The sequence below is a fragment of the Heterodontus francisci genome, chromosome 4 (genome assembly GCF_036365525.1).
Source record: "Heterodontus francisci isolate sHetFra1 chromosome 4, sHetFra1.hap1, whole genome shotgun sequence".
Lineage (NCBI taxonomy): Eukaryota > Metazoa > Chordata > Chondrichthyes > Heterodontiformes > Heterodontidae > Heterodontus > Heterodontus francisci.
Genome location: NC_090374.1, coordinates 173,663,456 through 173,681,177, shown reverse-complemented (window position 1 = coordinate 173,681,177; position 17,722 = coordinate 173,663,456). Strand labels below are relative to the sequence as shown.

At 54.7% G+C, this 17,722-nt stretch overlaps 1 protein-coding gene across 7 annotated transcripts in view; it reads right to left on the bottom strand.

The window, feature by feature from the left end:
* fam189a2 (family with sequence similarity 189 member A2) overlaps positions 1–17,722 on the bottom strand; it is a 108,903-nt gene that overhangs the window by 29,185 nt on the left and 61,996 nt on the right. For 5 of the 7 annotated variants that reach the window (XM_068030566.1, XM_068030569.1, XM_068030567.1 and 2 more), the window contains 2 exons: positions 4,693–4,827; positions 957–1,064 (listed from right to left, as the gene is read on the bottom strand). The exons of 1 other annotated variant lie outside the window; for it this stretch is intronic. In XM_068030566.1, the coding sequence (XP_067886667.1) occupies positions 957–1,064; positions 4,693–4,827 (243 nt within the window). The remainder of the gene's footprint in view (positions 1–956; positions 1,065–4,692; positions 4,828–17,722) is intronic. One more of the 7 variants, XM_068030568.1, reaches the window with a different exon arrangement.

Below are 17,722 nucleotides of genomic sequence, written 5' to 3'. Positions count from 1 at the left end.
ACATTCAGAAATGTCATCGGTAACTGTACACAGAAAAGACAGGTTAATCTTTCACAGATTGTCCCTCATCAGAACTGTCTTGAAGAGCGTTCCTCATGCGGCAGCCTCTGGGCTGAACCTTTAGTGCATTTAAACAGGTTCAGGAGCCACATGCAGTCCAATGCTCCCTGTTGCTGAGACCCTCATTAGATCTACCACTCTGTGTATCTCTGGGCCTCTTTTTATGGCTTGCTGAGCTGTAAGACATTCTGCTGCCTACCCAATGTTTTGTCCAAACTTATCATCACTTGATAATGGCCCATCACACCACATTAGAAATAAGGGCTCCCACCTCTGGAGAATTGCAAGCTTGAATAGAGCTCTCATCATCCCTTGGGGCATTACTGAGAGAAGTCCTCAAAGAAAAAGAAAGAGCTTGCATTTATTTAGCGCCTTTCACAACCTCACAGTATCCCAAAGCACTTTACAGTCAATGAAGCACTTTTCGAAGTGTAGTCACTGTTGTAATGTAAGAAACACAGCAGTGAATTGCGCACAGCTAGCTCCCACAACCAGTAATGTGATAATGACCAGATTATCTGTTTTAGTGATGTTGATTGAGTGATAAATATTGTCCAGGACACTAGGTAGAATTCCCCTGCTCGTCTTCCAATAGCACTGTGGGATCTTTCACATCCACCTGAGAGGGCAAATGGGCCTTGGTTTAACCTCTCACCCGAAAGACAGCACCTCCAATAGTGCAGCACTCCCTCAGTACTAGAGCGTCAGCCTAGGATTATGTGCTCAAATCTCTGGAGTCAGACTCGAACCCACAAGCTTCTGACTCAGAGGCAAAAGTGCTACAAATTATGAATGGGATTGTGTCCCTTTGATTAAGGCACCATTTGTAATTCTGGCCACCGAATCAAAAGATTAGCAGCGTTGGCCTTCGTTCAAAATGAACTCAATAAACTCACCGTCTGGGGTCGTCGGCCAACAAATATCTGGAGATACTGTAAGGCAGCGGCCACAACACACACTGTGGTGGTCAATGCATTCAGCACACATATGGCAAACAGCAGATCCTGAAAATAAGAATGGAAAGAATTCAATGATTCAGCAACTGCCATGCAGTCTAGACCAGGAGCCATGGCTGTCGTTGTAGAGAACATCAATATAAGACAGTCAATAATAAATCCAATAGGGAATTCAGGAGAAACAACTTTACCCAGAGAGTGGTGAGAATGTGGAACTTGCTACCATAGGTTGTGGTTGAGGTGAATAGCATAGATGCATTTAAGGGGAAGCTAGATAAGCACAAGAGGGAGAAAGGAATAGAAGGATATGCTGATAGGGTGAGGCGAAGTAGGGTGGGAGGAGGCTTGTGCAGAGAATAAATACCAACATGCATCTGTTGGGCTGAATGGACTATTTCTGTGCTGTACATTCAACATAATTCAACATATTAAGCCTGAGGCTCATTCCTGAAACTGAGACTGACTTACTATAATGAATTTTCCCATGAACTGTGCAACAGGCTGGATGCTCAGCATTATAGAGTAGTTAACAAGCCTCCAAACCAGCAGAAGACACAGTCCTTATTATGGGAACACGTATCATTCCACAATGGCTATCAAAATCTATTAAACTTGAACAAAGCTGGAGCAGAGTGTGTAAAAGTAATAAACAAGGTATTCTAATTTCTAGTAAGTCAGGACATGAAAAGGAACTTGAAAAAGTAAGTCTCGTCCAAGCATTCCATATGGATTATTTAGACCTGGTTTAGTGTTGCCTAGATTGGTGTAGATTACACAAACAGAATTCTTCAAACTTAAGGAGTGTTCTCCTTAGACAGAGAAGGTTAAAGGGAGATTTGATAGAGGTGTTCAAAATTATGAAGAGGTTTTGATAGAGAAAATAAGGAGAAACTGTTTCCAGAAGCAGGAAGGTCAGTAACCAGAGGATACAGATTTAAGATGATTGGTAAAAGAACGAGAAGGGTGGTGGGGAATGAGGAGATGTTGTGAGTTGTTGTGATCTGAAATGTGCTGCCTCAAAGGGTGTTGGAAAAAGATTGAATAGTAACTTTCAAAAGGGAATTGGACAAATACCTGAAGGGGAAAAATTTGCAGGGCTATGGGGGAATAGCAGGGGGAGTGGGCCTAATTGCCTCCTTCTCAAATGTATCATTCTATGATTCTATAACGTTTGGTCCCAGTTGATACCCATACAACATGGGTTCTAACCTTCACAGCAGGCCATAAATTTATAAAACTTCAAAAACACAACAAAGAGTGATAAATAACAATTAAATCTACCTAATTCATGCCTTTCAAACTGCTCAGATAGGACCAGAAGGGAACACTTGATGGAACTGAAGGCATCCAGTTCTAAAGTAATGAATGTTATTCTGTCTGTGATCAGAGTTGTCACAATTAGGCCGTGTGTTAGCAGCAAATTGGGAATGCATAGTTGACTATAGAAAGAGCTTTATTGTGCATTTAACCACATGCCTGATGCTTCCACTTGATGCTCTAATGAGATAGTTAACCAAAGTCCCTCAACCCTGGTACCATTCTAATAAATCTCCTCTGCACCCTCTCTCAAAGCCTTGACATCTTCCTAAAGTGTGGTGCCCAGGATTACACACAATACTCCAGCTGGGGCCTAACCAGTGTTTCATAAAAGATCAGCATAACTTCTTTGATTTTGTACTCTATGCCTCTATTTATAAAGCCCAGAAATTTGTCTGCTTATTTTTTAACAGTCTTCTTTACTTATCCTGTCACTTTCTGATCTTGTTTCCAGCCACATTCTTTTAAATCAGATATAACATCAAAAAGTTGATCCTACTAATTGATTAGAAGGGTCCTGGGGTTTACCCACTAGGAGATACTGAGCAGGTCTGGGACGTTTCTGCTTTCAGCACCCGGGGTCTAATCCCCAGAATGCACAGTCCTGCTTTGAGCCCCACTTGGGGCAAAGCAATGTCAACTTCTGCGTCCCAGTTTTCTGTCTGGGGAAGGGGGCATGGTTTTGTGAAAGGGAAATCATGTTTAACCAATTTATTGGAGTTCTTTGAAAAAGAAACATGTGCTGAGGTTAAAGGGGAACTGGTGGATGCACTGTACTTAGATTTCCAGAAGGCATTTGATAAGATGCCACATCAAAGGTTATTGTGGAAAATAAAACCTCATGGTGTAGGGGATAACATTTTGGCATGAGTAGAAGATTGGCTAGCTAACAGGAAACAGACAGTAGGCATAAATGGGTCATTTTCTGGTTGGCAAGATGTAACGAGCAGTGTGCCACAGGGATCAGTGCTGGGGCCTCAACTTTTTACAATTTATAGAAATGACTTTGATGAAGGGACCGAAAATATGGTTGCTAAATTTGCAGATGACACAAAGATAGGTTGGAAAGTAAGTTGTGAAGAGGGCATAAGGAGGCTACAAAGGGATATAGATAAGTTAAGTGAGTGGCAAAGACCTGGCAAATGGAGTATAATGTGGGAAAATGTGAAATTGTCCATTTTGGCAGGAAGAATAAAAAAGCATATTATCTAAATAGTGAGAGATGCAGAGGGATCTGGGTGTCCTAGTGCATGAATCGCAAAAGGTTAGTATGCAGGTTCAGCAAGTAATGAGGAAGGCTAATAGAATGTCAGTGTTTATTGTGAGGGGAATTGAATGCAAAAGTAGGGAGGCTATGCTTCAGTTATATAGCGCATTGGGGAGACCTCATCTGGAGTACTGTGTACAGTATTGGTCTCCTTATTTAAGGAAGGATGTAAATGCATTGGAAGCAATTCAGAGACGGTTTACTAGACTAATACTTGGAACGGGCAGGTTGTCTTATGAGGAAAGGTTGGACAGGCTAGGCTTGTATCTGTTGGAGTTTAGACGAGTAAGAGGTGACTTGATTGAGACATATAAGATCCTGAGGGATCTTGACAGGGCGGATGTGGAAAGGATGTTTCCTCTTGTGCGAGAATCTAGAACTAGGGGTCTAGAGGTTGCCCATTTAAGACAGAGATGAGGAGAAACTTTTTCTCTCAGAGGGTTGTGAGTCTTTGGAACTCTCTTCCTCAAATGGTGGCGGAAGCAGAGTTTGAGTATTTTTAAGGCAGAGGTAGATAGATTCTTGATAAGCAAGGTGGGGGGGGGGGGGGGTGAAAGGTTATTGGGGGTAGGCGGGAATGTGTAGTTGTGGTTACAATCAGATCAGCCATGATCTTGTCAAATGGCGGAGCAGGCTCGAGGGGCTGAGTGGCCTACACTTGCTCCTAATTCATATGTTTGTATGTCCCTGCTTTGAATAGCCATGGAATTAGTTGCTGCACTTGGTGTTATGGCCTGGTTGCATCCCAGTGTCCCTCTTCAACTGAGGTTGTTTCTGGGAGTGAGCTACCGCCACAGGTCGTGGCCCTTGGCTTGCTGTCACCAGAAGTATAATTTCTTTCCTAACATTCAACTAACATTTAGCATGAATTACACAAAGGAATCCTGACTTGAGGTTCTGAAACCTGTGCAGAACTGGTGTTTTTTTTACATTTGAAACACTTTCTTTTTTTGTCTACACTGATTTAATGAATCCCATTGTTCCTGCTGGTTTAGTTTAAATTGGTCGGGATTTACGCAGAATCTTAGCTAAGAGCTTTCCAAACACACTTTGCAGTTTCACAGTGGGTTCCTCGTTACGTCTGAACTGTACCTTAAGCACAAGTCGGACAGTGTCACAGGAGACGGAGAGAACCGGGTATAATATCAATATCTCCTTCTTATCATTGCATTTCATTGCTTGGTTGTCTTCACAGCAGAAGCAACTATTGCCCTCAACAATCTTGACCTTGAAGAAGAAACAGGAAAAGATATTAGAGGGGTGGTAAGAGGGCCAATTTCATTCAACACTGGGCGGCTACCAGAAATCGTACGTCTGATACATTGAGGAGTTAAATGGCCTCCTCTTCCTCCTATGTTGCTATATTTCTATCTTACAATGATTTTGCATTGCTCTTTGTGGGAGCTTGCTGTGCACAAGGTAGCTGCTACGTTTCCTACATTACAGCAATAACTACACTTCAAAAGCACTTCATTGGCTGCAAAACACGTTGGGATTTCCCGAGGTTGTGAAAGACACTATAGAAATGCAAATTATTTCTTTTTTAAGGCTGCCAATAAAGGAGGAAGTCAGCTGCTCATCCTCTCGGACAGGAATGGATTTCTATGCTTTAAGATTACATTGCAGAATTCACTCACACTGCTGAGGTGATAATGATGGCTGCTAATCACCACACCATGCTTCCTCATTTATTTTATTTCAGTTATATTAACGCCCATTTTATTTCTCAAGAGGGGTTACTGCTTCTATTTTTAAATCATCCACAAAGTATCCAGGCAAAAATATGCTGATGGGCAGCATACAGCAGGGCATAGCTCTATATTCTCGCCTCTGAGTCAGAAGGTTGTGGGTTCACTCCAGAGACTTGTCCACAAACACAAGGCTGACAGGACAGCACAGTACTGAGGGAGCGCTGCACTGTCGGAGGGTCAGTACCGAGGGAGTGCTACACTGTCGGAGGGTCAGAACTGAGGGAGCGCAACACTGTCGCAGGGTCAGTACTGAGGGAGCGCAACACTGTCGGAGGGTCAGTACCGAGGGAGTGCTACACTGTCGGAGGGTCAGTACTGAGGGAGCGCAACACTGTCAGAGGGTCAGTACCGAGGGAGTGCTACACTGTCGGAGGATCAGAACTGAGGGAGCGCAACACTGTCGCAGGGTCAGTACTGAGGGAGCGCTGCACTGCCAGACGATCCGTACTGAAGAAGCGCTGCACTGCGGGACGCTCAGTACTGATGCAGCACTGCACTGTCGGAGGGTCAGTACTGAGGGAGCGGTGCACTGTTGGAGGGTCTGTAATGAGGGATTGCTGCACTATCAGAGGGTTAGTACTGAGGGAGCACACCACTGTCGCAGGATCAGTACTGAGGGAGCGCAACACTGTCGCAGGGTCAGTACTGAGGGAGCGCAACACTGTCAGAGGGTCAGTACCAAGGGAGTGCTACACTGTCGGAGGGTCAGAACTGAGGGAGCGCTGCACTGTCGGAGGGTCAGTACTGAGGCAACACACCACTGTCGCAGGATCAGTACTGAGGGAGCGCAACACTGTCGGAGGGTCAGTACCGAGGGAGCGCTGCACTGTCGGAGGGGCAGAAATGAGGGAGCACTGCACTGTCTGGGTATCAGTACCGAGGGAGCGCTGCACTGTCGGAGGGTCAGTACTGAGGGAGCGATACACTGTCGGAGGGTCAGTACAGAGGGAGCGATACACTGTCGGAGGGTCAGTACTGAGGGAGCACACCACTGTCGCAGGATCAGTACTGAGGGAGCGATACACTGTCGCAGGATCAGTACTGAGGGAGCGCTGCACTGTCAGAGGATCAGTACTGAGGGAGCGGTGCACTGTGGGAGGGTCTGTAATGAGGGAGCGCTGCACTGTCGGAGGGTCAGTACCGAGGGAGCACAGCACTGTCGCCGGGTCAGTACTGAGGGAGCGATGCACTGTCGGAGGGTCAGTACCGAGGGAGCGATACACTGTCGGAGGGTCAGTACTGAGGGAGCGCTGCACTGAGGCAGGATCAGTACTGAGGGAGCGCTGCACTGTCGAAGGGTTAGTACTGAGGGAGCACTGCACTGTCGAAGGGTCAGTACTGAGGGAGCGCTGCACTATCGAAGGGTCAGTACTGAAGGAGCGGTGCACTGTGGGAGGGTCTGTAATGAGGGAGCGCTGCACTATCAGACGGTTAGTACTGAGGGAGCACACCACTGTCGCAGGGTCAGTACTGAGGGAGCGCAACACTGTCGGAGGGTCAGTACTGAGGGAGCGCTGCACTGTCGGTGGGTCAGTACTGAGGGAGCGATACACTGACGGAGGGTCAGTACTGAGGGAGCGCTGCACTGCCGGAGGGTCAGTACTGAGGGAGCGCTGCACTGTCGGAGGGTCAGTACTGAGGGAGCACACCACTGTCGGTGGGTCAGTACTGAGGGAGCGATACACTGTCGGAGGGTCAGTACTGAGGGAGCACACCACTGTCGCAGGATCAGTACTGAGGGTGCGCTGCACTGTTGAAGGGTCTGTAATGAGGGAGCGCTGCACTGTCGGAGGGTCAGTACAGAGGGAGCACACTACTGTCGCAGGGTCAGTACTGAGGGAGCGCTGCACTGTCGGAGGATCAGTACTGAGGGAGCACACCACTGTCGCAGGTTAGTACTGAGGTACAGCTGCACTGTTGAAGGGTCAGTACTGAGTGAGTGATACACTGTCGGAGAGTCAGTACTGAGGGAGCGCTGCACTGTCGGAGGGTCAGTACTGAGGGAGCGGTGCACTGTAGGAGGGTCTGTAATGAGGGAGCGCTGTGCTATCAGAGGGTCAATACTGAGGGAGTACACTGCAATGTCGGAGGACCAGTACTGAGGGAGAGCTGCACTGTCGCAGGGTCAGTACTGAGGAGTGAAACACTGTCGGAGGGTCAGTACTGAGGGAGTGATACACTGTCGAAGGGTCAGTACTGAGGGTGCTGTGCACTGCTGGAGGGTCTGTAATGAGGGAGCGCTGCGCTATTAGAGGGTCAGTACTGAGGTAGTACACCACTGTCGGAGGGTCAGTACTGAGGGAGCGCTGCACAGATGCAGAGGGCAGTACTGAGGGAGCGCTGCACTGATGCAGAGGGCAGTACTGAGGGAGCGCTGCACAGATGCAGAGGGCAGTACTGAGGGAGTGCTGCACTGATGCAGAGGGCAGTACTGAGGGAGCGCTGCACTGATGCAGGGGGCAGTACTGAGGGAGTGCTGCACTGATGGAGAGGGCAGTACTGAGGGAGCGCTGCACTGATGCAGAGGGCAGTACTGAGGGAGTGCTGCACTGATGCAGAGGGCAGTACTGAGGTAGTGCTGCGCTGATGCAGAGGGCAGTACTGAGGGAGCGCTGCACTGTCGGAGGGTCAGTACTGAGGGAGCGCTGCACTGATGCAGAAGGCAGTACTGAGGGAGCGCTGCACAGATGCAGAGGGCAGTACTGAGGGAGTGCTGCACTGATGCAGAGGGCAGTACTGAGGGAGCGCTGCACAGATGCAGAGGGCAGTACTGAGGGAGTGCTGCACTGATGCAGAGGGCAGTACTGAGGGAGCGCTGCACTGATGCAGGGGGCAGTACTGAGGGAGTGCTGCACTGATGGAGAGGGCAGTACTGAGGGAGCGCTGCACAGATGCAGAGGGCAGTACTGAGGGAGTGCTGCACTGATGCAGAGGGCAGTACTGAGGGAGCGCTGCACTGATGCAGGGGGCAGTACTGAGGGAGTGCTGCACTGATGGAGAGGGCAGTACTGAGGGAGCGCTGCACTGTCGGAGGGTCAGTACTGAGGGAGCGCTGCACTGTCGGTGGGTCAGTACTGAGGGAGCGATACACTGACGGAGGGTCAGTACTGAGGGAGCGCTGCACTGTCGGAGGGTCAGTACTGAGGGAGCACACCACTGTCGGCGGGTCAGTACTGAGGGAGCAATATACTGTCGCAGGGTCAGTACTGAGGGAGCGATACACTGTCAGAGGGTCAGTACTGAGGAAGCGCTGCACTGTCGGAGGATCAGTACTGAGGGAGCACACCACTGTCGCAGGTTAGTACTGAGGTACAGCTGCACTGTTGAAGGGTCAGTACTGAGTGAGTGATACACTGTCGGAGAGTCAGTACTGAGGGAGCGCTGCACTGTCGGAGGGTCAGTACTGAGGGAGCGCTGCACTGTCGGTGGGTCAGTACTGAGGGAGTGCTGCACTGTCGGTGGGTCAGTACTGAGGGAGCGAGACACTGTCGGAGGGTCAGTACTGAGGGAGCGCTGCACTGTCGCAGGGTCAGTACTGAGGGAGCGATACACTGTCAGAGGGTCAGTACTGAGGAAGCGCTGCACTGTCGGAGGATCAGTACTGAGGGAGCACACCACTGTCGGCGGGTCAGTACTGAGGGAGCAATACACTGTCGCAGGATCAATACTGAGGGAGCGATACACTGTCGGAGGGTCAGTACTGAGGGAGCACACTACTGTCGCAGGATCAATACTGAGGGAGCGATACACTGTCGGAGGGTCAGTACTGAGGGAGCGCTGCAGTGTCGCAGGGTCAGTACTGAGGGAGCGATACACTGTCAGATGGTTAGTACTGAGGGAACGATACACTGTCGGAGGGTCAGTACTGAGGGAGCACACTACTGTCGCAGGATCAATACTGAGGGAGCGATACACTGTCGGAGGGTCAGTACTGAGGGAGCGCTGCACTGTTGAAGGGTCTGTAATGAGGGAGCGCTGCACTATCAGAGGGTTAGTACTGAGGGAGTACACCACTGTCGGAGGGTCAGTACAGAGGGAGCACACTACTGTCGCAGGGTCAGTACTGAGGAAGCGCTGCACTGTCGGTGGGTCAGTACTGAGGGAGCGATACACTGTCGGTGGGTCAGTACTGAGGGAGCAATACACTGACGGAGGGTCAGTACTGAGGGAGCGCTGCACTGTCGGAGGGTCAGTACTGAGGGAGCACACCACTGTCGCAGGATCAATACTGAGGGAGCGATACACTGTCGGAGGGTCAGTACTGAGGGAGCACACCACTGTCGCAGGATCAATACTGAGGGAGCGCTGCACTGTCGGAGGGTCAGTACTGAGGGAGCACACCACTGTCGCAGGAACAGTACTGAGGGAGCGATACTCTGTCAGAGGGTTAGTACTGAGGGAGCGATACACTGTCGGAAGGTCAGTACTGAGGGAGCGATACACTGTCGCAGGATCAGTACTGAGGGAGCGCTGCACTGTCGCAGGGTCAGTACTGAGGGAGCGATACACTGTCAGAGGGTTAGTACTGAGGGAGTACACCACTGTTGGAGGGTCAGTACAGAGGGAGCACACTACTGTCGCAGGGTCAGTACTGAGGGAGCGCACCACTGTCGCAGGTTAGTACTGAGGTACAGCTGCACTGTCGCAGGATCAGTACTGAGGGAGCGCTGCACGGTCGCAGGGTCAGTACTGAGGGAGTGATACACTGTCGGAGAGTCAGTACTGAGGGAGCGCTGCACTGTCGGAGGGTCAGTACTGAGGGAGTGATACACTGTCGAAGGGTCAGTACTGAGGGAGCGGTGCACTATAGGAGGGTCTGTAATGAGGGAGCGCTGCGCTATTAGAGGGTCAATACTGAGGGAGTACACTGCAATGTCGGAGGACCAGTACTGAGGGAGAGCTGCACTGTCGCAGGGTCAGTACTCAGGAGTGAAACACTGTCGAAGGGTCAGTACTGAGGGAGCGCTGCACTATTAGAGGGTCAGTACTGAGGTAGTACACCACTGTCGGAGGGTCAGTACTGAGGGAGCGCTGCACTGATGCAGAAGGCAGTACTGAGGGAGCGCTGCACAGATGCAGAGGGCAGTACTGAGGGAGCGCTGCACAGATGCAGAGGGCAGTACTGAGGGAGTGCTGCACTGATGCAGAGGGCAGTACTGAGGGAGCGCTGCACAGATGCAGAGGGCAGTACTGAGGGAGCGCTGCACAGATGCAGAGGGCAGTACTGAGGGAGTGCTGCACTGATGCAGAGGGCAGGACTGAGGGAGCGCTGCACTGATGCAGAGGGCAGTACTGAGGGAGCGCTGCACTGATGCAGGGGGCAGTACTGAGGGAGTGCTGCACTGATGGAGAGGGCAGTACTGAGGGAGCGCTGCACAGATGCAGAGGGCAGTACTGAGGGAGTGCTGCACTGATGCAGAGGGAAGTACTGAGGGAGCGCTGCACTGATGGAGAGGGCAATACTGAGGGAGTGCTGCACTGATGCAGGGGGGAGTACTGAGGGAGCGCTGCACTGATGGAGAGGGCAATACTGAGGGAGTGCTGCACTGATGCAGAGGGCAGTACAGAGGGAGCGCTCCGCTGTTGGAGAGGGCAGTACGGAGGGAGCACTGCACTGATGCAGAGGGCAGTACTGAGGGAGCGCTCCGCTGTTGGAGAGGGCAGTACTGAGGGAGCACTGCACTGATGCAGAGGGCAGTACTGAGGGAGCGCTGCACTGATGCAGAGGGCAGTACTGAAGGAGCACTGCACTGATGCAGAGGGCAGTACTGAGGGAGTGCTGCACTGTTGGAGTGGGCAATACTGAGGAAGCGCTGCACTGATGCAGAGGGCAGGACAGAGGGAGCGCTCCGCTGTTGGAGAGGGCAGTACTGAGGGAGCACTGCACTGATGCAGAGGGCAGTACTGAGGGAGTGCTGCACTGATGCAGAGGGAAGTACTGAGGGAGCGCTGCACTGATGGAGAGGGCAATACTGAGGGAGTGCTGCACTGATGCAGGGGGGAGTACTGAGGGAGCGCTGCACTGATGGAGAGGGCAATACTGAGGGAGTGCTGCACTGATGCAGAGGGCAGTACAGAGGGAGCGCTCCGCTGTTGGAGAGGGCAGTACGGAGGGAGCACTGCACTGATGCAGAGGGCAGTACTGAGGGAGCGCTCCGCTGTTGGAGAGGGCAGTACTGAGGGAGCACTGCACTGATGCAGAGGGCAGTACTGAGGGAGCGCTGCACTGATGCAGAGGGCAGTACTGAAGGAGCACTGCACTGATGCAGAGGGCAGTACTGAGGGAGTGCTGCACTGTTGGAGTGGGCAATACTGAGGAAGCGCTGCACTGATGCAGAGGGCAGGACAGAGGGAGCGCTCCGCTGTTGGAGAGGGCAGTACTGAGGGAGCACTGCACTGATGCAGAGGGCAGTACTGAGGGAGCACTGCACTGATGCAGAGGGCAGTACTGAGGGAGCGCTGCACTGTTGGAGGGCAGTACAGAGGGAGCACTGCACTGATGCAGAGGGCAGTACTGAGGGAGCGCTGCACTGTTGGAGAGGGCAGTACAGAGGGAGCGCTGCACTGATGCAGAGGGCAGTACTGAGGGAGAGCTGCACTGATGGAGTGGGCAATACTGAGGGAGCGCTGCACTGATGCAGAGGGCAGTACGGAGGGAGCGCTCCACTGTTGGAGAGGGCAGTACTGAGGGAGCGCTTCACTGATGCAGGGGGCAGTACTGAGGGAGCGCTGCACTGATGCAGTGGGCAGTACTGAGGGAGCGCTGCACTGATGCAGGGGGCAGTACTGAGGGAGCGCTGCACTGATGCAGCGGGCAGTACTGAGGGAGCGCTGCACTGATGGAGAGGGCAGTACTGAGGGAGCGCTTCAATGATGGAGAGGGCAGTACTGAGGGAGCGCTGCACTGATGCAGGTGACAGTACTGAGGGAGCGCTGCACTGATGCAGGGGGCAGTACTGAGGGAGTGCTGCACTGATGGAGAAGGCAGTACTGAGGGAGCGCTGCACTGATGCAGGGGGCAGTACTGAGGGAGCGCTGCGCTGTTGGAGAGGGCAGTACAGAGGGAGTGCTGCACTGATGCAGAGGGCAGTACTGAGGGATTGCTGCACAGATGCAGGGGGCAGTACTGAGGGAGCGCTGCACTGATGCAGGGGGCAGTACTGAGGGAGCGCTGCACTGTTGGAGGGCAGTACAGAGGGAGCACTGCACTGATGCAGAGGGCAGTACTGAGGGAGCACTGCACTGATGCAGAGGGCAGTACTGAGGGAGCGCTGCACTGTTGGAGGGCAGTACAGAGGGAGCACTGCACTGATGCAGAGGGCAGTACTGAGGGATTGCTGCACAGATGCAGGGGGCAGTACCGAGGGAGCACTGCACTGATGCAGAGGGCAGTACTGAGGGAGCGCTGCACTGATGGAGAGGGCAGTACTGAGGGAGCGCTGCACTGATGGAGAGGGCAGTACTGAGGGAGCGCTGCACTGATGCAGAGGGCAGTACGGAGGGAGCGCTCCACTGTTGGAGAGGGCAGTAAAGAGGGAGAGCTGCACTGATGGAGAGGGCAGTACTGAGGGAGCGCTGTACTGATGCAGGGGGCAGTACTGAGGGAGTGCTGCACTGATGGAGAGGGCAGTACTGAGGGAGTGCTGCACTGATGCAGAGGGCAGTACTGAGGCAGCGCGGCACTGATGGAGACGGCAGTACTGAGGGAGTGCTGCACTGATGCAGGGGGCAGTACTGAGGGCGCGCTGCACTGATGCAGGGGGCAGTACTGAGGGAGCGCTGCACTGATGCAGGGGGCAGTACTGAGGGAGCGCTGCACTGATGCAGGGGGCAGTACTGAGGGAGCGCTGCACTGATGCAGGGGGCAGTACTGAGGGAGCGCTGCACTGATGCAGGGGGCAGTACTGAGGGAGCGCTGCACTGATGCAGGGAGCAGTACTGAGGGAGCGCTGCACTGATGCAGAGGGCAGTACTGAGGGAGTGCTGCACTGATGGAGAGGGCAGTACTGAGGGAGTGCTGCACTGATGCAGAGGGCAGTACTGAGGCAGCGCGGCACTGATGGAGACGGCAGTACTGAGGGAGTGCTGCACTGATGCAGGGGGCAGTACTGAGGGCGCGCTGCACTGATGCAGGGGGCAGTACTGAGGGAGCGCTGCACTGATGGAGACGGCAGTACTGAGAGAAGGCTGCACTGATGCAGGGGGCAGTACTGAAGGCTCGCTGCACTGATGCAGGGGGCAGTACTGAGGGAGCGCTGCACTGATGCAGGGGGCAGTACTGGGGGAGCGCTGCACTGATGGAGAGGGCAATACTGAGGGAGTGCTGCACTGATGCAGGGGGCAGTACTGAGGGAGTGCTGCACTGATGCAGGGGGCAGTACTGAGGGAGCGCTGCACTGATGGAGAGGGCAGTACTGAAGGAGCGCTGCACTGATGTAGGGGGCAGTACTGAGGGAGCCCAGCACTGATGCAGGGGGCAGTACTGAGGGAGTGCTGCACTGATGCAGAGGGCAGTACTGAGGGAGCGCTGCACTGATGGAGAGGGCAGTACTGAGGGAGCGCTGCACTGATGCAGGGGGCAGTATTGAAGGAGTGCTGCACTGATGGAGAGGGCAGTACTGAGGGAGCACTGCACTGATGCATGTGCCAGTACTGAGGGAATGCTGCACTGATAGAGAGGGCAGTACTGATGCATGGTCCAGTACTGAGGGAGTGCTGCACAGATGCAGGGGGCAGTACTGAGGGAGCGCTGCACTGATGGAGAGGGCAGTACTGAGGGAGCGCTCACTGATGCAGGGGGCATTACTGAGGGAGCGCTGCAATGATGGGGAGGGCAGTACGAGGGAGCGCTTCCCCGGTGCAGGGGGCAGTACTGAGGGAGCGCTGCACTGATGGGGAGGGCAGTACGAGGGAGCGCTTCCCCGGTGCAGGGGGCAGTACTGATGGAGTGCTGCACTGATGCAGTGGGCAGTACTGAGGGAGCGCTGCACTGATGGAAAGGGCAGAACTGAGGGAGCGCTGCACTGATGGAGAAGGCAGTACTGAGGGACCGCTGCACTGATGCAGGGGACAGTACTGAGGGAGCGCTGTACTGATGCAGGGGGGCAGTACTGAGGGAGCGCTGCACTGATGCAGGGGGGCAGTACTGAGGGAGCGCTGCACTGATGCAGGGGACAGTACTGAGGGAGCGCTGCACTGATGCAGAGGGCAGTACTGAGGGGGCGCTGCACTGATGCAGGGGGGCAGTACTGAGGGAGCGCTGCACTGATGCAGGGGACAGTACTGAGGGAGCGCTGCACTGATGCAGAGGGCAGTACTGAGGGGGCGCTGCACTGATGCAGAGGGCAGTACTGAGGGGGCGCTGCACTGATGCAGGGGGCAGTACTGAGGGAGTGCTGCACTGATGCAGGGGGCAGTCCTGAGGGAGCGCTGCACTGATGCAGAGGGCAGTACTGAGGGAGCGCTGCACTGATGCAGGGGGCAGTACTGAGGGGGTGCTGCACTGATGCAGAGGGCGGTACTGAGGGGGTGCTGCACTGATGGAGAGGGCAGTACTGAGGGAGTGCTGCACTGATGCAGAGGGCAGTACTGAGGGGGTGCTGCACTGATGGAGAGGGCAGTACTGAGGAAGCGCTGCACTGATGCAGAGGGTATTACTGAGGAAGTCCTGCACTGATACAGGGGGCAGTAATGAGGCAGTGCTGAGCTGTTGGAGAGGGCAGTACTGAGGGAGAGCTGCACTGATGCAGTGGGCAGTACTGAGGGAGCGCTGCAGTGATGCAGGTGGCAGTACTGAGGGAGCGCTGCACTGTTGGAGAGGGCAGTACTGAGGGAGCGCTGCACTGATGCAGAGGGCAGTACTGAGGGAGCGCTGCACTGATGGAGTGGGCAGTACTGAGGGAGCGCTGCACTGATGCAGGGGGCAGTACTGAAGGCTCGCTGCACTGATGCAGGGGGCAGTACTGAGGGAGCGCTGCACTGATGCAGGGGGCAGTACTGGGGGAGCGCTGCACTGATGGAGAGGGCAATACTGAGGGAGTGCTGCACTGATGCAGGGGGCAGTACTGAGGCAGCGCTGCACTGATGGAGAGGGCAGTACTGAGGGAGCGCTGCACTGATGGAGAGGGCAGTACTGAGGGAGCGCTGCACTGATGTAGGGGGCAGTACTGAGGGAGCCCAGCACTGATGCAGGGGGCAGTACTGAGGGAGTGCTGCACTGATGCAGGGGGCAGTACTGAGGGAGCGCTGCACTGATGGAGAGGGCAGTACTGAAGGAGCGCTGCACTGATGTAGGGGGCAGTACTGAGGGAGCCCAGCACTGATGCAGGGGGCAGTACTGAGGGAGTGCTGCACTGATGCAGGGGGCAGTACTGAGGGAGCGCTGCACTGATGGAGAGGGCAGTACTGAGGGAGCGCTGCACTGATGCAGGGGGCAGTATTGAAGGAGTGCTGCACTGATGGAGAGGGCAGTACTGAGGGAGCACTGCACTGATGCATGTGCCAGTACTGAGGGAATGCTGCACTGATAGAGAGGGCAGTACTGATGCATGGTCCAGTACTGAGGGAGTGCTGCACAGATGCAGGGGGCAGTACTGAGGGAGCGCTGCACTGATGGAGAGGGCAGTACTGAGGGAGCGCTCACTGATGCAGGGGGCATTACTGAGGGAGCGCTGCAATGATGGGGAGGGCAGTACGAGGGAGCGCTTCCCCGGTGCAGGGGGCAGTACTGAGGGAGCGCTGCACTGATGGGGAGGGCAGTACGAGGGAGCGCTTCCCCGGTGCAGGGGGCAGTACTGATGGAGTGCTGCACTGATGCAGTGGGCAGTACTGAGGGAGCGCTGCACTGATGGAAAGGGCAGAACTGAGGGAGCGCTGCACTGATGGAGAAGGCAGTACTGAGGGACCGCTGCACTGATGCAGGGGACAGTACTGAGGGAGCGCTGTACTGATGCAGGGGGGCAGTACTGAGGGAGCGCTGCACTGATGCAGGGGGGCAGTACTGAGGGAGCGCTGCACTGATGCAGGGGACAGTACTGAGGGAGCGCTGCACTGATGCAGAGGGCAGTACTGAGGGGGCGCTGCACTGATGCAGGGGGCAGTACTGAGGGAGTGCTGCACTGATGCAGGGGGCAGTCCTGAGGGAGCGCTGCACTGATGCAGAGGGCAGTACTGAGGGAGCGCTGCACTGATGCAGGGGGCAGTACTGAGGGGGTGCTGCACTGATGCAGAGGGCGGTACTGAGGGGGTGCTGCACTGATGGAGAGGGCAGTACTGAGGGAGTGCTGCACTGATGCAGAGGGCAGTACTGAGGGGGTGCTGCACTGATGGAGAGGGCAGTACTGAGGAAGCGCTGCACTGATGCAGAGGGTATTACTGAGGAAGTCCTGCACTGATACAGGGGGCAGTAATGAGGCAGTGCTGAGCTGTTGGAGAGGTCAGTACTGAGGGAGAGCTGCACTGATGCAGTGGGCAGTACTGAGGGAGCGCTGCAGTGATGCAGGTGGCAGTACTGAGGGAGCGCTGCACTGTTGGAGAGGGCAGTACTGAGGGAGCGCTGCACTGATGCAGAGGGCAGTACTGAGGGAGCGCTGCACTGATGGAGTGGGCAGTACTGAGGGAGCGCTGCACTGAAGCAGGGGGCAGTACTGAGGGAGTGCTGCACTGATGCAGGGGGCAGTACTGAGGGAGCGCTGCACTGATGCAGAGGGCAGTACTGAGGGAGCGCTGCACTGATGCAGGGGGCAGTACTGAGGGAGCGCTGCACTGATGCAGGGGGCAGTACTGAGGGAGCGCTGCACTGTTGGAGAGGGCAGTACTGAAGGAGCGGTGCACTGATGCAGAGTGCAGTACTGAGGGAGCGCTGCACTGATGGAGTGGGCAGTACTAAGGGAGCGCTGCACTGATGCAGGGGGCAGTCCTGAGGGAGTGCTGCACTGATGCAGGGGGCAGTCCTGAGGGAGCGCTGCACTGATGCAGAGGGCAGTACTGAGGGAGCGCTGCACTGATGCAGGGGGCAGTACTGAGGGAGCGCTGCACTGATGCAGAGGGCAGTACTGAGGGAGCGCTGCACTGATGCAGGGGGCAGTACTGAGGGAGCGCTGCACTGATGCAGAGGGCAGTACTGAGGGAGCGCTGCACTGATGCAGGGGGCAGTACTGAGGGAGCGCTGCACTGATGCAGGGGGCAGTACTGAGGGAGCGCTGCACTGATGCAGGGGGCAGTACTGAGGGAGCGCTGCACTCATGCAGGGGGCAGTAATGAGGCAGCGCTGCGCTGTTGGAGAGGGCAGTACTGAGGGAGAGCTGCACTGATGCAGGGGGCAGTACTGAGGGAGCGCTGCACTGATGCAGGGGGCAGTACTGAGGGAGCGC